Source organism: Notothenia rossii (genome assembly GCF_949606895.1).
Source record: "Notothenia rossii genome assembly, chromosome: 4".
In the NCBI taxonomy this organism is placed as follows: Eukaryota; Metazoa; Chordata; class Actinopteri; order Perciformes; family Nototheniidae; genus Notothenia; species Notothenia rossii.
In genome coordinates this window covers 62,065,941-62,091,899 of record NC_136902.1, presented here as the reverse complement: position 1 = coordinate 62,091,899, position 25,959 = coordinate 62,065,941, and the positions used below count along the sequence as shown (strand labels likewise).

The window sequence follows — 25,959 nt, the reverse complement described above, 5'->3', positions numbered from 1 at the left end:
CTTAATTATTTTTACATCCAATTGATGCTTTACATATTTCATACTGACATTCATGGTTCCCGGAGAATAAATAGCAATGACAAAGCTTTTGTTTGATACTCCAGTTTAACTACCAAAGAACTAGGTCAATTTCAATCAGCATTAGCTCTACTTTGTGTTTTATGCTAGCAAATGCTAACCATGGCAAACAGTTCCTGTTATAAAACTAATGATAACAAAGAGGATTTGACATGTATACTTTCCCAATACATAACAAGTAGCTTGTTTGATAAATCTATCCTAACACATATGATTTTTCAAAGACGACCCTTTACATTGACTTCTTTATGTTTGAAAGTGTAGTATTGTGAATCACCTGAGAATCCAGCTCCAAACACAATGTTGCTGTAGGCAGGGTGGTAGTCCAGCACAAAATGACTGTCAGGCGTTAGCTGCAAAAACAAAACATAAGGAGCAAGATTAAAAAATGATTCCAACAGATACTTTTGGACCTTGATAGGTCTGTTCATGTTTTGAAACCAAGGGGCTGATTCTACCTCTTTTTCCCAATTTGCTTGTACTTCCTCATACACTATATGGGAAAAACACTCAAACATACACACACATTACAGTTCCAGTCCTGTCAACGTCTTTGTGGAATGTGTTTAACTGAATGAGTTAATGACCTCTAACAAAGGCAATTATTTACATCAACTGCAGAGACACAGGCATTTAACTCTATGTCCTCTTCTAAAAATAACTGCTAATGGAAAAAAACAGTAGCTGTTAAGTGAAAAAAAAGCGTGACTGTCGGGATTTTCAGGGGCTTTGGACAAGGTCACAGAAATGATGTTCTCCCACAGCTTCAATATGTGATCGTGGTAAAAGCTGCTCGCTGTGTTGCTGGAGGGCAGAGCGGCTGAACCACACACACACACACACACACACACACACACACACACACACACACACACACACACACACACACACACACACACACACACACACACACACACACACACACACACACACACACACACACACACACACACACACACACACACACACACACACACACACACACACACACACACACACACACACACACACACACACACACAAAATTGCATTGGAGATACAGCCAGCAACTCATGCTCTTCATATTCTCTTTCAAAAATTAACCCACCTGCTATTATATGTACATACATTATTAACTCTTTATTAGATTAAGCAGTCCTGTTACTGACTGGTTTTACAGCAGGACAAAAAGAAAAAAGACAACATGAACAGTCTAGTGACTCCAAAAGCTGCACTGTCCACTACAATAGCACATTTACATGGGATTAACATGGGTCTTATAACCAGGGGTGCACACAACTTTCTCAGTGAGGTACTCAGATGAGTACCTGGAGTCAGTGTTTGGTACTCCAACTTCCGGCTCCCCTCAAAGTTCCCATGAAGCCCTCTGTATCGCGAATGTCAGCGGGTGGGGGTGCTAGTGGAGTATGATGAAGCCCTCTGTATCGCGAATGTCAACAGGGGGGGGGGGGTAGTAGTAGAGTGCAGAGCTTCGTGACCACAGAGCGTGTGTGAACGTTGTGATCAGCTGTTTTAGCGCAGTGCTGCTGTACAGGCCGACGTTAACAGCAGCCCTGTCTGTGCACACGGAGACCAACTCCGTCGTCCGATGATCTAACCGCCTTCTGGAAAAGCTTCACATATACATCGGTACGCAAATGCGCTTTGTGACACAAGTGACGGTACGCATTTCAGATTGTTGCCGCGCATGCGTACCTGCGTACCACTTATGTGCACCCCTGCTTATAACAGTGTAATATTAGCGTTACATGGGTGTAAAATCACTGTATTATAGGTGTAATAATAGTGTAACATGAGTGTAATAACAGAGCAATATGGGTATAAGGGCGATATGTAGAAAATAGAAACAATTAATTTTCTAAAATATTGAATGGCCATTTAAGGGTCAAGAAGATGTGTGAGGAGTATTTTGGGGTAAAATCTGATTCAAGTATGTTGTTAGAAGTCATCAAAAGGTGTTTCCCATTATAAAAATACAGTTGTTAATGTAAGAAAAGTTTAGATAACATCTCAAGTAGAAAAAGGGAGAAAGTGAAACTGTGCTTCTTTCACACAAATCAATCTGGAGATGGTTGCTGAGCCTCCAACTAATTACCCATTAGGGGCAACTTTTCTATTTAGCGCGTTATTTACTAAGACTAGAGATGTTAATTATTCTATTCTATTATTATAAGTTAATCTGTTTTGCATAAATGGTCAATATATGTCGGAACATAGCTATGTGAATGTTGGGAATGTTTTGGCGCAAAAGAGACAATTATTTTTGCTGCTGAACTTAAAATATTGTTGAAGAGAAGAAACTTCCATCTTGTATTCTTCCTGTAACAAGGCAGCTATGTACAAGGAAGTAGTTTCCCGGTGTTTATCCTGAGCAGTGATCAAAATTAAAAGCTAGTTTAGGGAGATTTCTTTGGTCCCTTAGGTTCGTTCTTTTAGTTTTTTTATATTTCCTGATGACCCACAGTATCTGCTGTGTATAGGGCCGCACAATGAATCCACATGTTAGCAAAACTGCAATATGGACACGTGCAATATTCAAATTACAGAAAGTACAATAATTGTAGATGCTATATATGACCCGCACTAGCAAAATCAGTCGGATGTTGCAATGGTGCATTCCGAAAAAAATTAGGATTTATGTGAAAAATCCGGGGTTTAGGTTGATTTAATTGTTTTTTTGAAGTCTATTTCAGAATATGACACACACCCTCACCAACTCTCTTCCTCGAGGCATCGATACGATACATGACTCTGTGAACAATGAGCTGAAGTTGAACATTATGAGAGGTATAGCCTGCTAACAAGCTTGGCTATAGACCAGGGGTGTCAAACTCAAGGTTGTTTTAAATGTGCTATATGTCACGATTCTCATGTTATGTCACGTTTATAGTTTTGTAGGTTTGGGTGTTTTTGCTGTTTTCCATGTCATGTTTTCCTTTGGGTTATTGTCTGGTCCTTTTCCCTGTGTTTTTCCTCTTGTCATTAGTTTCCCTGGTGTGTCTAATTGTCTGATTATGTTCACCTGGGCCCCTGTGTTTTCTCCTCCTTCCTCACCTGTGTCTTGATGTGTGATTGAGTCTTGTGTGTATTTAAGTTCTGGGTTGTCTGTCTGTCTTGGTCGGTTCGTCGTGTTCCCTGACTAGTTCTGTGGTGAGTGTTCTGTTTGTCATTGTATAAAGATATCATAGCCTTGAAATAAAGGAAGTTTTCAGTTTATATCTGCATTTGGGTCCTGCTTGTTTCACAAACCGTGACAGTACGAACCGACCAAGAAATGGGCCCAGCAGATCCGTTCGAGTCGGAATTATTAAATGTTTCCTTTTTTTTGGCTAACTGCTCGGATAGATGGAAGAGAGCACCCGGAGTTCAGCAGCGGGAGGCTGTGTTGTCGGAGGCGCGCCAGATGGCTAGAGAGAAACCAGGTATGGTGAAGTTCTTACCTGGCTGGATTTCAAAGATCCTCCCTGTGTGTGATTCCCGGCCTGCTAGCCCCGGCATGCTAGCTCCCGGCCTCCCAATTCCCAACCTGGCACCATACGCCTTGGTGGGTTCCGTCTGAAGTCAACCCGTGCTTCTGCCCCAGTTCCTGCTCCTGTCCAGGAGTCATATTCTGGAACTCGTCTGGCTTATGGAGGTCCACGGAGTATTCAGGCGGCTGCTAAGAGGAGGAGTCGCAAGGCCAAGCTAGCAGCTTAAGCCCCAAGAGCCATGTTTCCGGCTCCAGAACCGGACCTTACAGCCATGTTTCCGGCTCCAGAACCGGACCTTACAGCCATGTTTCCGGCTCCAGAACCGGACCTTACAGCCATGTTTCCGGCTCCAGAACCGGACCTTACAGCCATGTTTCCGGCCCCAGAACCGGACCTTACAGCCATGTTTCCGGCTCCAGAACCGGACCTTACAGCCATGTTTCCGGCTCCAGAACCGGACCTTACAGCCATGGTCTCGGCTTCAGTGCCGGCTCCAGTAACCATGGTACCGACTCCGGCTCCTCGTCACCTGCTGACTCATCGGCCGACGCCAGCTCCTCGAGTCCTGTCGGCGTACCGGCCGACTCCAGCTCCCCGTGTCCTGATGGCTGTCCGTCCGACGCTAGCTCCCCGTGTCCTGATGGCTGTCCGTCCGACGCCAGCTCCCCGTGTCTTGTCGGCGTACCGGCCGACTCCAGCACCTCGTCTCCGTTTGGCTGTCCGTCCGACGCCAGCGCCCCGTGTCCTGATGGCTGTCCGTCCGACGCCAGCTCCCCGTGTCTTGTCGGCATACCGGCCGACTCCAGCACCTCGTCTCCTGTTGGCTGTCCGTCCGACGCCAGCTCCCCGGGTTCTGTTGGCGAACCAACCCACTCAAGTGTCGTTGGAGGTCCCGCAGACTGCTCTTCTGCCGGGGGTCCTGCCAACCCCATGTTCTGTGCCGTTGGAGGTCCCGCAGACTACTCTTCTGCCGGGGGTCCTGCCAACTCCATGTCTGGTCCCGTTGGAGGTCCCGCAGACTACTCTTCTGCCGGGGGTCCTGCCAACCCCATGTCCTGAGCCGTTGGAGGTCCCGCAGACTACTCTTCTGCCGGGGGTCCTGCCAACTCCATGTCTTGTCACGTTGGAGGTCCCGCAGACTACTCTTCTGCCGGGGGTCCTGCCAACTCCATGTCTGGTCCCGTTGGAGGTCCCGCAGACTACTCTTCTGCCGGGGGTCCTGCCAACCCCATGTCCTGAGCCGTTGGAGGTCCCGCAGACTACTCTTCTGCCGGGGGGCCTGCCAAATCCATGTCTTGTCACGTTGGAGGTCCCGCAGACTGCTCTTCTGCCGGGGGTCCTGCCAACCCCATGTCCTGAGCCGTTGGAGGTCCCGCAGACTACTCTTCTGCCGGGGGGCCTGCCAACTCCATGTCGTGTCCCGTTGGAGGTCCCGCCGACTCCTCTTCCATGGGGGATCTTGCCAACACCGGCTCCTGACCGGCCTCCGGAGCTGTCGGGTCTTCACCCCTCCTCGGACTCTGCCTTGCCCCCGGGCCGTCCGCCCGAATTCCCCTTTTTGAACTCTGCCTTGCCCCCGGGCCGTCCCCCCGAATTCCCCTTTTTTGAACTCTGCCTTGCCCCCGGGCCGTCCGCCCTCCACCCGTCCACCCGTCCTCCAGAGCCCCTCCACCCACCCTGCTGGATTTTTGTTTTTTTGGGACGTCTGGAATCCGTCCCTTGAGGGGGGGGTTATGTCACGATTCTCATGTTATGTCACGTTTATAGTTTTGTAGGTTTGGGTGTTTTTGCTGTTTTCCATGTCATGTTTTCCTTTGGGTTATTGTCTGGTCCTTTTCCCTGTGTTTTTCCTCTTGTCATTAGTTTCCCTGGTGTGTCTAATTGTCTGATTATGTTCACCTGGGCCCCTGTGTTTTCTCCTCCTTCCTCACCTGTGTCTTGTTGTGTGATTGAGTCTTGTGTGTATTTAAGTTCTGGGTTGTCTGTCTGTCTTGGTCGGTTCGTCGTGTTCCCTGACTAGTTCTGCGGTGAGTGTTCTGTTTGTCATTGTATAGAGATATCATAGCCTTGAAATAAAGGAAGTTTTCAGTTTATATCTGCATTTGGGTCCTGCTTGTTTCACAAACCGTGACACTATATAAATAAACAAAGATTGAGATTGAAAGTTACAACCGGCCCTTTGAGTGCAACCATAATGCTGATGTGGCCCACGATGACATTTAGATTGACCCCCCCCTGCTATAGACAAACAAAGATACCAGAATCATAGCTAATCCAGTTGTGGTCCTAAGGGGGGGCGAGGGGTACTATGCCCCCACAATATTATGCCCTGATACCCCTCTTAATGTAACTATGGTAAGGCATTTTTCAACACGCCTTTTTCTCATAATCCTGTCTTAGTAACATTAATTTCATTATGTAAAATATATTGCTGAATATTTGGAGAACAAACATATTAAGGATATTATCTGAAAACTAAGATTCTCCTCTTTCGTGACTGATTTTGATAGCATGCCACATATGTGTTAAAATACCACTTCGAATAGACTTTTGTGGAGCTGGAGAGATAATGGGCCTACAAATTTGAAAATAAATTAACAAAACAAATTTGTGTTGAAGATAAAACTAAAAATAGGGTGTCAGGGAACTTACAAAGTGTAAGAAAATAAAACCCTCTCTTTTCCTCTGTACCCAAATCTCTAAAAGCGGGGGTGCAACGGAGCTGATCCAGATTTGCTGCCGACATGACGTAATATCGGCAATGCGGACCAGCGGCACTATCAGAAACGTTGCTATCAAAAACAATACCCGACTGTTTTGGAGGTAATATGGTCTTTGTTTACAAAGTTTAGCAAGCATCGCTAAAACTCAGAGCTAACCTGTACTGGAGAGAGCATGTGTAAAAAAGCAAGAAATATAAAAAGGGACTCACCTTGTGGTAAACCCTCAAGAGAAAAAGCATTTGAGCTTCATTCTGTTTCAGAAATAATCTGTGATGTGGTTTGGAACATGACATGGCATTTCATCACAGCAGTAGCGGACTGGCCATCGGGACGTTCGGGACGAAACTCCGTTTCTCCGCAGCGAGGATCCCCCCCCCGTTGACAATTAACTAGCATTGCCTCCCTCCCCCCCCCCAGTCTCAGTCCGCCCCTGAATCACGGCAGCATTTAGCTTTCTCTCCGGTAGAATTTTGAGCAGGCATTAGCTCCCCCGCGGCTTTTTTTTTTTTCAACCTAAGGAACCCGAACCTGCAGGCCTGAAACAGAGGGATATGAGGGATGTCTAAAATACATGATCTGTTTAGTATTTTGAGCAAAACACATCATATACTTGTTTTTTATATATTTGTATATATCTGAGACACATAATATATGCCTCAAAAAAGCATAATAGGAGACCTTTAAAGTATCACTTTTAATGAGCGTGGTCCATGTTGTGCTGACTGACCGTATACATGCAGCTCTCAACCACAGCCGGCTCGGGGATGAGGCCAGGAAAACAGCGGGCTACGAAGCGCTGGAGGATGCCGATATCAGACCTGTCTGTCTGCTTGTCTCTGTGGTCTGGGTCTGTCTTACCTCCGATATGGTAGCAAATCTGCACAAACAATGACATCATCAAAACATTTTGCATGCATTCTTAAGAGGATATCTTCATGTTTGATATTTGTATTTTGTGCCTCTACTGTGACATGTCTCCATGCTTTAATATTCAAAAAGTTATTTATTTTTCACATACTGCAGCACCTCTTTTCACCTTCTGTCTGAAACCAGAGCCCAGTCTGCACTGGTTTCAAATACCTACGAAATAAAAAGCAAATTTAATGTAAGTGTTCAAAAAGTGTTTGACGCCCTACGCCCATCTAATGTGAAAATAAGCACAACAAATTAATGCATGAGTCTCATAGAAAATTGGACAACATACCTTACAGAAAAGTGAATCTTTAAAGTAACGAGTATTATATTAGGACAGAATCCCAATACTCTGTTTATACAGCTGAAGGAGTATTAGTATGTCATCAGGTCATATTTTATTTAGAGTTAAGTAAAAAGGCAGGAAATAATGCATTTCACATGTCATGTCCCTTATTAATACTTTAGTTAAAGCGAGGAGGAGTGACTGTCATTCACACACTCCATACTTCCTGTCAGTACAGCGAGGAGGCAGTGGGAGAAAAAAGAGGTTTGATGTTTTTCTGTCAGGTCCATGCAGCAAAAACCATAAAAACCCTGCAAGGATCTGCACTTTTTTTTCTCCTGCCTCATTTTAATTTTTTTCTCCAAATTATGTAAAATGGTCCCAACATTGGGACAAAATGTAGCTTTGGTGACTGCGTCTCAGTGGATAATGTGACGTGGCATTACCATCTGTTCACCCCTCTCTTCTATGCATGTGGTCTGCTATTAGTCTGTGAGCTCCTGCTGCCCCACCATAACGCCAGAAATAGAGATGTGCTATCAGATGACATGAAGCCCAGCACAACCCCCACCACTAATCTGATGTAGAGGGAGGACAAATCAAATTTTACAGTTGACTTTGCTGCATGGATTGTTATTTATGATTGGACTGCAATCGTTCTACCGTGGCAATGTGATTCTCAAAAGCAGCATTCCAGCAAAATGTTGTCATACTGAACAATTCATATTGAGGGAGAAGAGTTACATTACGGTGTCGGACCGGTGCGAACGTGCTACAAGGCCCCGAACACTTAGATTAGAAGGAATAAGCTGGAGTTTCTAAAACGATGCAAATATAAAAAAACAAATGTGCCCAAACACAAAAATCTTCACCCACTTGACAACACACGGGCCCTTCGGTCCGGTACACATGTGTACCGAAGTGTACCGAACGAATATAACGTTAAACGTAAAAAATTGAGAACGTGAGCAACTTTTTGGAAGTAATCTCAGGTGCTGTGTCGCAGCATTTAGAGTAATTTGCTCACATTGGGTTCAACGCGTCATAGAGCGAGCAAGTCATTTCATTGGACGAGAGGCATACTATGAGAGCTGGTCACAGGGATGCGTTCAAATTTAGTCAGTAATTTGAGGCACTGTCGAAATGGCGAACGCAGATAAAGTTGAGCTCAAAAATCCTCCAGCATCATTGAAGTCTCCGGTTTGGGAACATTTTGGTTTCGCAGTTACGTACAAGGATGACGGACAAAGAGAGGTGGACCGAACCAAAGCGGTTTGTCTGCATTGTTCTACTAAAATTGGTTAGGCCGCGGCTGGCAATACATCAAACTTTCACAGTGCACACTCATTTGAAAAGGCATCACCCGAACGTGAATATCACCGGTACCAAAAGAAAAAAGAATGAAGTGCAAACCCAACTCCCACTCTGCGAGGGGGGCGCAGATGCATGACAGGGGGGGCGAGAGAGACCAGGAGGAAAAATGGTTATTAAAAAAAAATAAAAATAAAAATATCGAAAAATTATTGATTCGAAAATAATATGATAACAGTACTATTACGTCTGGGTCTCTGTGTTTCATTAAAGCTCGGCTGTGTGTGTCGGTGGAACGAGCCATTTTGTGTGCGTGCGCGGGCGAGAGAGAGAGAGCGCACCCTTACCGGAGATCGTTGTTCTTCTGGTGCTAGCGAGCTACGCTAACGGATATAAGGAGTTTTTTCAACAACAAAGGGGAGGAGAGTCCTCTCCGGTCAGACTGAGAGGCTCAGTGAGCTAAAGGACTCTCTCACCCCTAGTTTCCACCGGGTCCGTCTGCGTCGCGTTACGTCCGTGTTACGGCTGCGCCGCGGCGTCCGCAAGGATCGCGGCCACTCTAGTCAATGGGTGCTATTCCACCAGACGCGACGCGTTACGGCTCAGAAGCGTCCCAGAAGCGTCTCGCCGCTGGGCTCCGCTCGAAATAGGATTGAAGTCTATTTTTTGACGCTATGCAGCCAAGGTAATGTCGGGCAGGCAGGAAGTGGAACGTTCAGAACATAGCATATATATATATATATATATATATAGGCCTATATACTGTATATATACACACACACAAACAAATTTTGCAGACCCTATCCCTCGGTAGTCTTTCAAGTTGGAGGAGAAATGCCAGCGTTCTCCTCCGGTTTACAGGCACTGTGTAAATATATATAGAATAATTATGATGATGAATGAATTTTTACCACTAAAATACAGCAACACATCTTTGATTCATGTCGTTAACTGGGATATTACAATTATTATTAACTTTGTCTATACAAAGTAGTCTGTCCAGGAAATATGCCCAAATCAACTAAAACTGCGAGCCGGCAGGCAAGACGCTCCGCTTCTGAAATGCTTCTGAAACGCGCCCGGTAGGGTATGACGACGGAGGGGGCCGGACCAAAACCGCGGCGCAGCCGTTACGCAACGCAGGCGGACCCGTTGGAAACTAGGGGTTAGTGTTATCTCAGTGGGTCTCAAACGTTTTGGTCACCATTAATGTAAACAATTATTTCCGAGACACGTTTATATGATCATTATAGTTATAAAAATATAAGAGAATAAATGAAAAACAGGTATGAAATACTATATGACATTAAAAAAAGAATAAAGTTTAAAAGGGAGTGATTTGTAAAATATCCATAAAGAAAAAGTAAATCTGTTTACAGTTCTGTTTCAAATGGATGTTGAGAGATGTATCCATAGATCTCTTCATTTTGCTCTCAAAGTGCACCAGATTGATGCTTCTAACTTCAATATTTAAAAATCTTCCCGGGGGAGCTTGCCCCCGGACCCCCCTATGTGAGGTCCACACACCACCTATAAAAATAGCACTTTACCCCTGCTTACACCTATATGCCGTGAGCTGATTATCGAGCCTTCATTGTAACGCGGGTACACTGTGTATATGCGTGGGGATTGTTGCAGTAGAAAATTCCACTGTAGCGTCCGGTACATTAATGGGAAACCCTAAATGTTTGAGCGCACTCTATGAAACGTCAAGTTACCCCACAGCACCCCCAAAATAAATCTCTGGCGCCGCCATTGAGCCTGACTATTTGTGTTGGGGGGGCCCGACTTTTTTTTTTCTCCAAAGGCGGGGCCTCACAGAAAAAGTTTGGAACCACTGCCCTAGCGAGAGGGTGTTCTCCACAGCAGGAGACATTGTTAGTGCCAGCAGATCTGCCCATTCGGCAAGCAATCTGGACAAGTTAATTTTTCTTTAAAAAAACATGAAAATACAATGACAAGCAAGTCATAATGTCAAACTGGCTGCTTATGTACTAGTACAGTACAGTTCAAATACAGATTATTTCAGTTCATCGAAATGCTGCACCTTAATGTTTTTCATTTTGTATTTATTTGAGTGAATATTCACAGTTTAATAATAATTAAAAACCCAAAACTAACAGTTTATGTTTTGTGAGTACTAGTACAGTAACTTTCAAATACAGATTAATTCAGTTCATAGAAATGCTGAACCTTAATGTTTATTTTATTATATTTTGTATTTATTTGAGTGAATACATTATTCACAGCTTAATAATAATACAAAAAAAAAAACATTTTTATGTTTTGTGATAATTTTTTCTGCTGTACCGAGGTACGTACAGAACCGAAATATTTGTGAACCGTTACAATCCTACTGTATAATGGTCAGTTCAATTATATTATGGTTATAAGACAACACATACTTTGGCTTTCTATCATGGGATATATCATAAGAGAAAAAAATGCTCTAGTGCGTTTGTGTGTGTCTGTGTGTGTGTGTGTGTGTGTGTGTGTGTGTGTGTGTGTGTGTGTGTGTGTGTGTGTGTGTGTGTGTGTGTGTGTGTGTGTGTGTGTGTGTGTGTGTGTGTGTGTGTGTGTGTGTGTGTGTGTGTGTGTGTGTGTGTGTGTGTGTGTGTGTGTGTGTGTAAATGGTCCCATTATGCTTTTTGGAGTATCTAGGAAGTCTTTGTGCTTGTAAATAGACTGCAAAGGCTAAATTCCCAAAGTTCCTTCCGAAGGGAGTATTCTCGCCCTGCCTGAACGCCTCCATTGGACTCCTTGTTATACTCGCGCTTATATTGGTTAGCGCTCCAACACATTGTACATGATAGGCTAAGGTCAGGGACATTTGCGACACATCCTTGAGTGGTTGACCAATCACAACAGAGCCAGCCAGCTGACTCTGGTTTCAGACAGAGGGTGAAAAGAGGTGCTTTAGCACAGGCAGTATGAGAACAATGAAGAGCTTTTTGAACATTAAAGCATGGAGACATTAGAGCAGAAGCACAAAATACATGTAATACAAAATGGACCTGAAAATGAGCATAATAGGGCCCCTTTAATTAGATAAAGAAAGCTGGGTTTGCTTCAGGGTACACATAGTGTATACAAAATGTGATCATCTAAAAAACCGATAGACAAACTGCATTAAAAATGTAATCATCATTAATACAGTCTAATTCATATTATTACCATGAATATTTGATGGGTCTGCACATAAAGGAGGGACTCGCTTCTGGAGAGTCAGACATACCTTAACCAGGCCGGGGTACTCGTTGGACGGGAGGCCGTAGATGTGCCTATCAGACTCCTCGCCCTCAGTCAGCAGGAAGCAGGGAAAGCGCTTATTCACGTCATATGTTCCAGGAACCTTCTCTTTCCAGTAGCACACGTTAATCTTCTGCACCTAGAGTAGTGAACACCAGAAAACCATTAATACCATGTCCTCCTAAAAGACTGAATGATCGACTGAAGTGTTTACTGTGCATCCTTTTGATGAAAGGGTTTTACAAGGACAGCCTACCAACACAACACATCCTCTAAATAAAATAACTAATTATATCATTGGGGTCGTTTGTCGGTGTCTGTTAAGACTATGAAGAAAATAATAAAATGTATTTTTCTAATCTTTTAATTTTATGATTCAATGCTACTGTATAAGCTCAAACTTCTATGTATTGTTTAAGGATTCCTCTTATTCTTACAATAAGATCTTACACATTAAGAGATCCTGTCCATCGTTAAACGTATATATATATATATATATATATATATATATATAAATCTAAATATATTTTGAGGACAACAAGGTTTGTCTAGCGTTATTGGAAAGGATCTCCTGTTGGCTAGTATCCTTTTGGTTAGGGACTAGGCACAGAAACCTGATTATAATTGTCAGAAAGGCCCTTACAACTGATTGACTGGCATAACATTAGCGGCTTGCAAGCTTACCTTATAGTACAACACCTACTCCATCCTCCTCATCTCTTATTCTCTCTAATAGAAGTGCAATTACAAAAGTAGCTCAGCAGTGGTGAAGTGACAATTGGGATTTAATTAAATGTACACATGGTTGTACAAATGACGTCCATCAGAGGCTGGCAGTAATAAGGACACATTGTTCAGGAGCTTTCAGTGTAATGAACTAACCGGCCGTGCACTCATTCCCGGGGACGATAAAAATGCAGACAGAAGTGCTCCGGCGTGCTAAGAGCCTGCGCTTTTCTACCAGTTCACTCAGGCATGCCGTTCCCCAGGCCCCCCCAGCCTGCTGCTGGCCTGAATAATGCAATTCCAATATCAACTCCAATTCTTCACTCTTAACAGCTGTCTGCTTGTTTTCCCATCACCTACTCTTTTCTGGCTGTGTGGCATTTTGCAAGATGGAAAAGGGTGCCTTGCTGACTAAGGCCTCTGAGCTGATTACATATGGAGGAGTAATGCTTTTGTTTCTGTGCCATGTGGAAGCCATTTAGTGGGGACAGGCAGCATCCTAGTGATAATATTAGCTATGGCAAGTTGATAACGTAGTTTATAATGTGTGGCTTATTCTGCTGAGGCATAATATATTAAAGATGCACACATACAACACATTCACACCTTTTCCCACACACAAATGAGTAAAAAAAAACAATTGTACGTACTTTACACGAGGGCTGCAAGAAATGACTAATTTCATAATCACACGACGGTGTGCGTTGAAGCTTCAACGCTTCTGCCCATTCACTTTGAATGGGGTGACATCACGCTTTGCCAAACTGCATTGTGGGAGCAAAGCGACGGAAGCGTCGGCCAATCGAATCATATGCCATTACAAGCTCTAGCCAATCAAACCACATGCTTGTGTATCCGGGGCGGAAGATTCATGTGATTGGTTGTTGGTCGAGCTTCAGACAAGCCCGCCGGCATGCTTCAACGAACGCCGCCGTGTGTAGGGGCCGTTACACATATTTTTCCAGAATCAATAAAGTACCTCTTATCTTATCTTATTTGTGTATGTTAACTAAAATGCTGCTACGTATCATTTTTTTTCATTCGTTTTTTAAAAATGTGATTCCTGTATGTGTGTTTATGATGTATGCTTCTATGAAAGTGTCCATGCGAAAAGTGTTATATAACTTTAATGTATTATTATTATAATATAATATACCATTATTGCAATACCTCTAGTGGCAACTGTAATCCAATGTGGGACAGCAATTTATTAGCCCAGGGTCCAGCGGTGATCACCAAGCTCTTGGCTCGATAAACACCAGCAGAGGTTGAAACTGTAACAACAGGGCCAGGCGTGATGTCCGTCACCTTCTCTTTGTCTCTTATGACCCCACCCAGCTTCTGAAACTGCCCCTGGGAAGAGAGAACAACAGAACACTTGTTACTTCCCTGATATCATGAAACTAAGGCTCCGTTTACACGGAAACAAAAAACCCAAATGAACAGAATTCGATATAAAAAAAGTCTTCCGTCCACACGGAATCGGCTCAATAAACGCGTCCGTCCACACGAGACCGCTCGACCCGCTGGAGATGCTGTAGCAGGGGCGCCGGAAGCAGGGGGGCCAAGGGGCCATTGGCCCCCCCACTTTACAGCCCTGCCCCACATTTTCGCAGCAGCGGATGCTGCGGAACAGTACATCCCGTTTCAATAATTCCCCTCTACTCTAAAGCCGCATCAAGAAAGAACGCGATATGATCTAGCTGTGTATATTTTGTTATTTTTGCAAATTGAGCAGATGATAAGACAATCTCATTAGCTACAGGCAGCGACAGAGGCTTATATATTGCATTGGGTAAAATAAAGCAGGCAAACATAACAGGAAGAATATGTACATTTTAATCCAATCAAAGAGGACATTGTCACACCATTGAAATGTAGGCTATCCATTAGGGGTGTAACGGTATACGTATTCGTACCGAAAATATTCGGTATGGGCCCTTCGGTTCGGTACACGTGTGTTTGTCGGCATTGTTCAACTAAAATTGGTTACGCGGCTGGCAATACATCAAACGTGCACACTCATTTGAAAAGGCATCACCCGAACGTGAATATCACCGGTACCAAAAAAAAAGGAAAAAAAAGACTGAAGTGCAAACCCAACTCCCACTAGCATTTAAGCCTCCACCACTCTCAAAAAGTTCAGACCGAGCCAAAGCTCTTACAAACACCACATATCCTTATGTTGCCATGTTAGCAAAGCGCTACCTGGCTGTATCTGCTACCTCTGTCCCTAGCAGAGTGGTTCTCAAACTTTTTCTGTCAAAAAAAAAGTCGGGCCCCCCTAACGCAAGTCAGGCTCAGTGGCAGTGCCAGATATTTATTTTGGGGGTGCTGTGGGGTAGCTTCACGTTTCATAGAGGGTCCTCTATTCTGTTTGCTGTAACGACCGGCTTAATCCAACAAGTCGTATCTGACCTTCCTAGAGGTCCATTTATTGTCCAACCTAAAATGGTCTTAACAGCGTACGGGCCATTCCCTTGGCTGTTTATGACTTTGTATGGCTCTAGAGCTTTTGGCACGTTGCACCCAATTAGCAAGCCAACCTCTGCATCAATGTGTGGTATATTGACCTCTTTCAGGTATTCCCATTGTCCCACGTCCTCCTGAGAGGGAATATTTGCCTTTCGTACTGGTATTTTGCTTTGGGAATAAACAGGTGGAAGTGCTACATACTGGTTACTTTCAAGACCACATATTTCAAGGTCACACGCAACAGATGTTTTAGCTGAGTCCTCTTTATTCATTGTTCGTAGGAGTATCTCCGTGTTGCGTCCAGCCACTTGAAGCTGCTGTAGAATGGAATCTGTGCAAAAGGTAGCCCTACTACCTGGGTCCAGAAAGGCGTATGTTGTTATGATGGTATTACCCTTTTTTGTTTTCACCTTCACAGGAACGATAGCTAGGGTGCTTTCTGGCTCACCGGCCCCAATATCTTCCTCCCGTGAATCATCTTTATCCATATCCACTAAAGCATTTGCAACAGTCTTTACCTTTCCTTTGCTCGACTCGATATCACTGAAATGCAAAAGAGTGGGGTGTGTGTTTTTGAGAATCTGATTGCAAGCAGAAAGAGGATGTTCTCCTTTACAGTAGATGCATCGGTTTGATTGGGATGTGTCACTGTGTCGGTTACTGTTTTCTTTCTGAGGTATTGGGGATACACTAGTGGCAAAACCACTGTTACATAACTCTGGAGATCTCTGTTTTAACCTTGGGCTGGGAGTAGCAGGAACGAATGTGTAGCTTTTCTTTTCTGATGTATTTGGAATTTTCTTTAAGTTTCCGAACACTGGATGAGAAAGGATTCTAGCATGATTGTCGACAAACTTCACTAGATCTTCAAACTTAACTCTTCTGTTGTTTCTATCTTGTATTTCACAAGCTTTAGCCCTCAAGTTTTCTCTCAGCTTATATGGGAGTTCGCATCAGCTCGCATGTTGATTGGGTGATCCATTTCCTCCATGTATTCCACACTATCCATTGTATTGAGACATCCATTAAGAAACACAGCAAAGGTTTTTAAAGCTTGTGGATCCTCAGGTTTAATAGATGGCCAATTGAGAGCCTTGTCGATGTAGGCTGTCGCGATAAGATATCCATCTCCATAATGATGCTTCAACAACCTTTTTGCTTCTGTGTATCCTTTGTCAGATTGCATATATTGGCAACTGCGCACAAGCTCCCTTGGTTGGCCAATAGTGCATTGCTCCAAAAAGTAAAGCCTGTCCTTACTGATTTCTGTTTTCTCTTCAATACCATGCTCAAATGCTCTTATGAAGGACCGATAGTCCAAAGGGTTTCCGTTGAAGGTAGGAATGCTGAGCGGGGGTAATGAAGAAAGTTTCTGTTGCTTTACCATTGTTTCTGTTATTGCGGTCTGTTTTTCCATGATGATTATTAAGTTATTCATATTGCCCTCTCTCGTGCTAGAAGACGTGCTGGATGAAGTAGAACTTTCGGGACGTTGTGGTATGAATTGTGTTTCACTATTAACGCCATTTGCAGTTTTATTGTTGTTTGTTTTATGCTTGTTGGCATTCAAATTAGCATTTTCTTGCTCTAATGCTGTACTCACAAACTGTGAGTTTTCCAAATATTCATTCATTCTGTCAGCTTGGTACATGCCTGCATGAGAATCCTCCATTCCTTTGATTACACTTAATTTTGCAGTGTTTTCTGCAATATCTGTTTCAAGTTCCAGCTGTTCCTTTCTTGCCTTCAAACCAGCTTCCTCCCTTTCCAGTGCTTGCTTCTGAGCCAGCCTAGCAGCTCGTGCTAACAATTCTGCATTTCGACTTTCCAACTCTATTTTAGCAGATGTGATAGAAGACCGAGAGGATCTCCTTGAACTTTGTGAATGAAAACTCTTTACGTTTGAAATACTGGACTGAGGTGTAACACTCATATGTCCTTTTATTTTTGTCTGGACAACATTGGACACAGGAGCATCAGCGATCCAGTTTAAGACCTTCTGAGTAAACTCTTCCAAGGCAGCTGCTTTGGGGTTGTACCATTCATCCTGATCCCTTTCTTTCTCCTCCTCCGTGGACATTAAAGCTTGAACAGAATCATTGAACTGTTCCATTTCTTTGTGTGGTTGTGTAAACTCACTTTTCATTTTCGACAGTTCCACATTGAAGACATTTTCCATTAATTGTCTGATTTCATTTATTTTCCTTGTCAATGCACCCAATTTTGCACTTCTTGATGATTTCAGTCGTTTGAGCCTTTCCATATACACACAGTCAATGTCACTTTCCAAGCTTTCCAAGTCTGCCATTTTTGTTCAAGACAACACGTTTATTCTTTTTGAATTTTACTTCATTGTTTGTGGACTTTCATTGTCTTGCCTTGTTTTCCCTTGCGTTTGGTGCAGTTTGCCGCGAGTTGAGACGTTTTCAACAGTCTTTGAACGCTCCACAGCAGTGACGCGTTACATAGTTGGAGGATGAGTGATTGTTGCCTTCAGTCATTCACGTTTCACAACACCGTCGTTCCAGGAAGTAGAATCCGTAGTAAAAAGAAGGCGAGTGTTTGACACGCTGTTATGAGTTCTGAGGTCTTGTTTTCAAAACAAACGTTTCCACGGACCAGCGCTTATCAAGCTGGGTTTTTTGACGATTATAAGAGCCTTCTTTCCACCTTTCTTAAGCTCTTTTCTGTTCTTTGATTTTAGCGCCTGGCCGACGCGCTCACACATCACTCAGAGATATATTGTTTGTTTTTTGGTACATTTATTTCCATGTTATCGTTTCCATTTCTTCACTGTTCGTTCTCTTCTTTAAACACACAAATGAAGGTATCTTACCAGACGATGTGGAAACAATTTTCGTCATTTAAATAAAACAAATCTTCTCTTCTCTGCAGTGCAATGCAGCGGTCAAAAAACCGTGTGGCTTCACAACCAAAATAGAACGCAGAGTATAATCAGCAGGACTCTTTTAACCAGCTGGAGGAAATCACAGCCCCAATCAGCTGCTCCGCCCCACCGTGGCTGCGGATCCCGATCAAATGACACCAATCAATTATACTCCATTACATACATTAAATGATTGAATAATCAAAATAATAAATCAACGTTTTGGCTCCTACATATAGTATTTCATACCTGTTTTTCATTTATTCTCTTATTTTTTTATAACTATAATGATCATATACAGATGGAGCACTGAATTTCAGACTCCAGCTTACAGCTTCCTGCCTACGACCAGCCAAAGACCAGTATAGAGGAATGTTAAGCCCTCCCACTATTTTCCAAGAGGGCGTTGCCAGATTTTCAATTTCAGGTTTTAACCAGGAGATGGCGATACATTCACAAATACAGAAAGACAAGTGTCATGGACTTACAGTTGTGTTTTGAAGAGCATTTGAACACATCAATATTTTAGATCAACTAAAGTATATCTAATCTTGTAATTCAATAATATATAGTCTTTATATATTAAATAATCATAATTATAATGTAAATGTTTACATTACACTTCTTTATTTGTTACGCTCATACTTTTACCTTTATAATCGTTTGCTTTAATATGCAGTATATTTTTTGTATATTTTTGTGTTTGCTTCCTCCTGCTCCCTTTCGGACACATACTGTATGATTTATTATTATTATTAATATGAAGATATTATTAAGATAAGATAAGATGTTACTTTATTGATTGAACATTTTAGTTTAGAATGTGCTGTCCCACGGTAATTCAGAAGGCTCACAGGTCACATTCCGACCATTATTTAAAACAATAGGTGCTTTCACACCGTCTACAGTTTGATTTGTATATAGGGAGCTCTGTCAGTTTTCGAATTACCCATTTGCTTTCGGGGAGCCCTATTTTTCAGAGCACATCCTGCTACTAAATATGTCACACGCCCGCTCTGTTGACTGGCGCAGCAGCGCGGATGCGATCAATTGCTATAAAAACACTCTTCTACTAATAGAGACAGTGTCACTATGCCGGCGGATGTGGCCGTTGTTGAAGCCTCCTCAGGCTCCGCATCGGCAGGACTCTCCCTCGGTGTGGAGCTGTCAAGCTCGACCCTAACGCGGCTTACAGCCGGCCAACTAAAAGTTGTTTTCCGTTCACGTTGTCATTTTTAGACCCCTTCGCTTCTTTGCTTGTGAATCCAAAAGCTGTGACGCTTGGCTGTTTTCGTTTTGCCATATTATTTATTACAAAGCCAGAGTTAAAAAAATATCAATATGAACATTTCAAATACCGCGCTGGCATCACCGCCATAACCATAGCAACGTAAGTAAGAATGCAGCGCCGCCACGTACAGATGGCAACACCCAGACATATTCACAAATATAAAACCAATATTCAGAAACTGTAATGAACAATAACTATTATTTATTTCAAGAACTGTTATTTACAGAAACTCAACATTTCTAATCTGTGTGACACAAATATGCACGATTGTTTTGGGCTCCCCCTATTTATCTCAAAGTCAGCCATCAGGGGAGCTCCCTCCCTCTTCGGGGGAACCAAGCTCCTCCTAGCTCCCCCCCATTTCGAACAGTGTCTGTGGCTGAATGGCCAGCGATTAGGTGCGGCGCATTTATCATAGGTGATCAGAGCTAACTGCCTGCCGTCAGATTTCATTTAAAAAACAGATCTGGTTTTAAGACTATTTCTGCGCTCATAAAGAATGATAAGAATATAATAATGCGTATTGAACTGGTTTAATTAATTAGTGAGTTTATTTAACACTAGAACCACCAATCGAGTCAATTTGTGTGATGTGTGTTGTGTGTGTGCAATGTAACTTTTTTTCAATAAAATATTAAAGTCTCCCAGTCTGTGACTTTTCTTGAAAGTGTGTTATGTAGCACCCTATGTTGTTAAAAATTGCATTCTAATAGCGGGATTTGACGGGTTTAGGTAGGCCTATACAAAAACCTCTGGCGGTTCTAGTGTTAAGGTAATTAGGTACAGTAGAAGCCCTTTTTTTTTATCAGTAACGAATTTAGCAGTTGAACATAAAAGTCTGAGGGTCACTTGCAATGACAGTGTTGTGTCTAATTGTAAGCTTGTCACTCAGAGTAACCTACAATTAATTTAGCTGCTGGAGAAGAAAGATCAAGGGGGGAGGGGGGAAGAGAGCTGTGGTTGATGGGCCATTAGTTGTGTAAATACACAGCTGAGAGCTGCCGTTTCATTCAGACTGTTTAAAAAACGGTAACAACGGACTATTTTTCTTAGCGGAGGCATGTCAATTTAAATCAATACATACAACTATTTTTTAAATCAATAAAAACATTTTCTAAATCCATAAAAGCATTTAAATTAATATTGGGAGTCATGTCGTTACTTTGTTGAGAATGTGGCCGTGTAATAAGCGGGATAATTTGCAGCGACTTGTTCCTTATGGGGAAAATAACACCCGTCATGTGTGTGTAGAGGTGTGTGTGGTTAAAACACTTTCATGAAGTGAAGGAATTTCCTTCTATAAAACAGCTGTGGGCAGCAGTGAGTGTCACGGACATGAATTCATAGATCAAGGCAGACTGGTGCACACACTCTCCTGTCCTGCCAGGCAACACGCCCGTTCTAAGCCGTGTCCCTCACTCACATCCCAAGCATCCCCAAAAAGTGTATTATGTTGTTACATCTCAGATGTTATGTTTCAGTAGTGCTCTGTCTATGTTCAGTGATGCAAACTTGTCACCTTTCTGTGAAATTCGCCGTTTTGAATCCAAAATAAGTCATTTGTGTGATTCATGTAGATCTGCAATAAAAATATTTTTGGGGTATGGGGGGGTCTGGGACCCGGAGTAATCTGCGGCCGTGAGCTGTTATGTGCCATCATGACACGCATGGTGTTCTTTTTTTATATATTATAATGAAGTACGAGCTGTGTGCTCGAGTCTTCCTGCCTGTCGGCTCTGCTCATGGATGTATAATAAGGCTCTGCTGCTCCGAGATGATGGTCTAGCTTCAGCAACTACATTACCTACGGGTGCGTTCGTTAATATTAACTGTGCGTCCGGAGTCACTGTGGCACAGACTGGACCGCTGGTGAACAGCTGTTAGAACGGGCCGTTCAGGTGTTCAGAGCAGAACTCCCTGTCGGAGCGGCAGAGCGTGATGTGAACTGAAAAGTTTTTCTGTGGCAATATTATTTAAGGAATCGTTGAGCTAGCTAGCTAGCATACATTGTCACTATCTGCTAACGTTAGCTTTAGCCTTCTGTTTCTAATAGTTTTTTTCATAGGCTATAAACAGAGGTGGTATAAGTATATATTGTACTTGAGTAAAAGTAGAAGTACTCAAATATTGTACTTGAGTAAAAGTAGAAGTACTCAGGTCTTGTACTTGAGTAAAAGTAGAAGTACTCAGATCTTGTACTTGAGTAAAAGTAGAAGCACACAGATCTTGTACTAGAGTAAAAGTAGAAGTACTCAAATCTTGTACTTGAGTAAAAGTAGAAGCACTCAGGTCTTGTACTTGAGTAAAAGTAGAAGTACTCAGGTCTTGTACTTGAGTAAAAGTAGAAGTACTCAGATCTTGTACTTGAGTAAAAGTAATAGTCCCAGAGTGTAGGAATACTCTGTTACAGTAAATGTCCTGCATTCAAAATGTTCCTCAAGTAAAAGTAGAAAAGTATTATCATCAAAATATAGTGAAAGTAGCGACAGTAAAAGTAGTCATTGTGCAGATTGGTCCATTTCAGAATAATAGATATGATAGGTTTTATAATGATTGATCATGAAAGTGTTCTCAAAGCTGCTAAAAGTGCAGCTAGTTTGAATGACTTTGTATACTGCAGGGTAGCTTGTGGATTTACTCCAGGTGGAACTAAAGTCGGAATTAACACTTGATTATATTTCACATCATTCATCCACATCTGTAAAGTAACTAAAGGTATTACATACATGGAGTGGAGGAAAAGTACAGCATGTACCTCTGAACTGTAGTGGAGTAGAAGAACAAAGTAGCAAAACATTGAAATACTTAAATAAAGTACAAGTATCTCAAAATTGTGCCCAAGTATAGTACTTGTTGAGTTTATGAACTTAGTTACTTTACACCATGTGGCTATAAAGATAGAAAGACTTGAGCCTTGCACGGAGGCATGAAAATACATTTTCAAAATGCTCAACAGTGCTGCCAAAATTATAAACTGACTGCTACACAATTTAAAATAAATGCTTTTCATTTCATTTCAAACCTTTATTTAGACAGATTGGTCCCTTGAGATCATCGATCTCTTTTATATATTTCTATTAGATGTGACTCTTTGGCGTTTTTGTTATTATTAACACTGCTGCTTTAGTTGTTCTGACTGCTAAAATCCTCTGTTATTCCGTGGGGTGGGGGAGCCCGGGGCTCGGATCCTTGTCACCTTTTTCATACCTGATGAGTTTGCATCCCTGTATGTTAAAAAGCCTCAGTCACCTTAATTCATGTAATAAAAACATCTCAGGTCAGTAACACTCAAAGCTAAATGTGCAATACCATGTTCAGCTATGTTACTATTTATAATGTTATTGTTGTTACATCAGAAGATGTACATATTGGAATGATTTCTTAACTTACAGTAGGCTATTTTTTACAATGTGTGTTGGAAGGATTTATTAAATTACTATGAATATTGTCATTGTTTAAGGCTTTTAGAGAAGGGTGAACTATAAGCCTGAATTACATAACATTTTATACCTAAAAACATAAAAGCCACAATAAATAAATCACAATTATTCTAGTTATTTTTACCTCCCGTATTGCTTTCAACCCACCAGCTTTTATGGTGTTGTTACGTCACTAACTGTAAGCTTGTCACATACAGTCTATGGTCACTCAGAGTAACATCCAGTTAATTTAGCTGCTGGAGAAGAAAGATCAGGGGGGGAGGGGGGGAGAGAGCTGTGGTTGATGGGCCATTAGTTGTGTAAATACACAGCTGAGAGCTGCCGTTTCATTCAGACTGTTTAAAAAACGGTAACAACGGACTATTTTTCTTAGCGGATGCATGTCAATTTAAATCAATACATACAACTATTTTTTAAATCAATAAAAACATTTTCTAAATCCATAAAAGCATTTCAATTAATACTGGGAGTCATGTCGTTACTTTGCTGAGAATGTGGCCGTGTAATAAGCGGGATAATTTGCAGCGACTTGTTCCTTATGGGGAAAATAGTACCCGTCATGCAGATCAGGATCCCTCCGCCACGCTTTGGGATCCTGATCTGCCGACGAGGCTCCATTAAAATATAAATATTTTTAGTGAATTACTGAGTTTAGGCACGTTAATAACGTTTTAATTAAGTTGAATACAGTATATTCATATGTGTCAGTGATTTCATGTCAATTCGGCGAACATAAACATAAATGATCGTGGTGAAGATGATGATTAAATTAGGATTAAAAATCGAGAGCCGGGCTGCATTTTCTCCTGTTCGTTTTTTTCGACTAAACAACATTATTTTGTTAAATAACAACATGGTGATGTTTTGTAAATGATTACATGTCTCTTATTTAGCACAGAGTATGATATCCGTGACATATGGATCTTAACAAAGTTCCGCTATACATCCAGCGTACTGTATCTGACTTCATTTCACATGAGCTCCAGTGTGGAACCCAACTGCACCCCCTGGTGGATCAGTGATCCATTGCAGCTGGCTTCATTATAATTACATTTATCTATCACGGGGGCGGTCTCAAGTCAAACTGGAGGTTTTCCCTTGAGCGAGGGCAGATCACGTACCAATCACGGCCCTCGCGTTTCAAACTGTCTGAAATTAATCGCTACATCTGTAAACGTGTGCCTCGGAAAGATTTGTTTACATTAATGGTGACCAAAACGTTTGAGACCCACTGAGATAACACTGATAGAGTCCTTTAGCTCACTGAGTCTCTCAGTCTGACAGGAGAGGACTCTCCTCCACTTTGTTGTTGAAAAAACTCCTTATATTCGTTACTGTAGCTCGCTAGCACCAGAAGCTAACAACAACGATCTCCGGTACCGGTGCGCTCTCTCTCTCTCTCTTGCGCACACAAAATGGTTTGTTTCACACACACACACAGAGCCGAGCTTTAATGACAATGATCACAGAGACCCAGACGTGATAGTACTGCATCATATTATTTTCGATTCAATAATTTTTCAAATTATGATTTTTTTTTAAATCTTTTTTTTTTTTTATAACAATTTTTCCTCCTGGTCTCTCGCGCCCCCCAGGGGGGCAATGACAAGCAAGCAAGTCTTAATGTCAAACTAGTACAGTACAGTTCAAGTATAGATTATTTCAGTTCATCGAAATGCTGCACTTTAATGTTTATTTTTATTATATTTTGTATTTATTTGAGTGAATATTCACAGTTTAATAATAATTAAAAACCCAAAACAAAAATTTTATGTTTTGTGAGTACTACCGTTACACCCCTACTATCCATGTACATTACAACCAATACAAAAGCTTAGATTTGTTTCTTTGTTACGTTGTTCTGCGTCAGCCGTTAACCTAGATGGATAAACGTGGCTATTGATATTGTAAACATGTCAGAAGAACCAGCGCATAAGAAAATAAAATACAGTCAAACAAAACTGAACTTCAGCAACTTCAAATGTGACATCTCTGGCATCCACAACTCCGGAGCCTGGCCAACCATAGCCAACCATAGCCAACCATAGAACCAGCGCAGCCAGATGAACCCCAAAGCAGCAGCTGATGACAGCTTTGTAAATACCAGAGTTAATAACTGGAAAAAGTGCCCAAGCCTCTCCTGGACAGTGTGTTCAAAAAAAGTTTGCTTACTTCAGTCAAACACCAGTCAACATTCAGCTTGTCAAACAAGAGCGTATTGAGCAGGAAAAAATAAGTGATGGAATGATGGAGCAACTGCGCTGTCATATGTGTGGGCTGGACCTGTATAATTTAAAGTGGACCTGTAATGCTATATTTCACAAATATATTGTAGGGCCATACCTATATAAAACATGTCTGTGAAGTTTTTTTTTCAAAATACCAAACAGATCATGCATTTTAGCCATGCCTCATTTCGCTCTATTTTCTCTTTTGCAGCCCTGTTTTTGCTGGGGCTGATTCTGTGACGTAGTTTAGTGCAAATGAGCTGCAGCTGACCACGCCCCCCTGCAGGAGAGGGGAGCGTGCTCTGATCAGCTGCTGGGCTCTCAGAAGAGGGAGAGGAAAAGAGATCTTTGTCCTCCGTATTTTATTCTTATTATGATTATATAGAGTCATTATTCATTTGTTTTAAATCTCAATAAATAACAAAGAAGACCTTTGACCAGCACTTTTCTAATTTTGTCTGGAAGATTTAAACTTTAACGGACATGTTGACCGGCGAAAAGAAATCTAACTGAAACTCTGCCGCACGGTCCCTTCGTCCCTTGGAAGAGGCGGAGAGGTGGGTGTCATCTGCTGGTTGACTACCGGCGAGAATTACAATGCTTGCCTCGACGGGGAGGGATTGCATTGAATAATAGCAGCAGGAGCAAACTCTTGCCTCGGGGAGGGAGGAAAAGAGCCACAGCGGAGAATAAACAGAAGGGCGACCATGGCAACCATGTGTGGGAAGTCTTCTTCGCTGCTTTTGTGGCAGACTACAGTGCCACTTACAGGCCTGGCGTATGTACTAAAGCATCTCCAGCGCTTTCGAGCGGCAATGGCCGTGGCCGTGGCAACCCCCCATTCCCCTAATAGGCGGAGCGTCACCGCCCAGTATTCCGGGCT

The 25,959-nt window shown here is 42.3% G+C and overlaps 1 protein-coding gene across 2 annotated transcripts in view; it reads right to left on the bottom strand.

The window, feature by feature from the left end:
* pipox (pipecolic acid oxidase) overlaps positions 1–25,959 on the bottom strand; it is a 61,260-nt gene that overhangs the window by 12,091 nt on the left and 23,210 nt on the right. The window contains exons 6-9 of one of the 2 annotated variants that reach the window (XM_079676133.1): positions 13,926–14,108; positions 12,016–12,168; positions 6,999–7,148; positions 356–431 (exon numbers count right to left, since the gene is read on the bottom strand). In XM_079676133.1, the coding sequence (XP_079532259.1) occupies positions 356–431; positions 6,999–7,148; positions 12,016–12,168; positions 13,926–14,108 (562 nt within the window). The remainder of the gene's footprint in view (positions 1–355; positions 432–6,998; positions 7,149–12,015; positions 12,169–13,925; positions 14,109–25,959) is intronic. The other variant, XM_079676134.1, reaches the window with a different exon arrangement.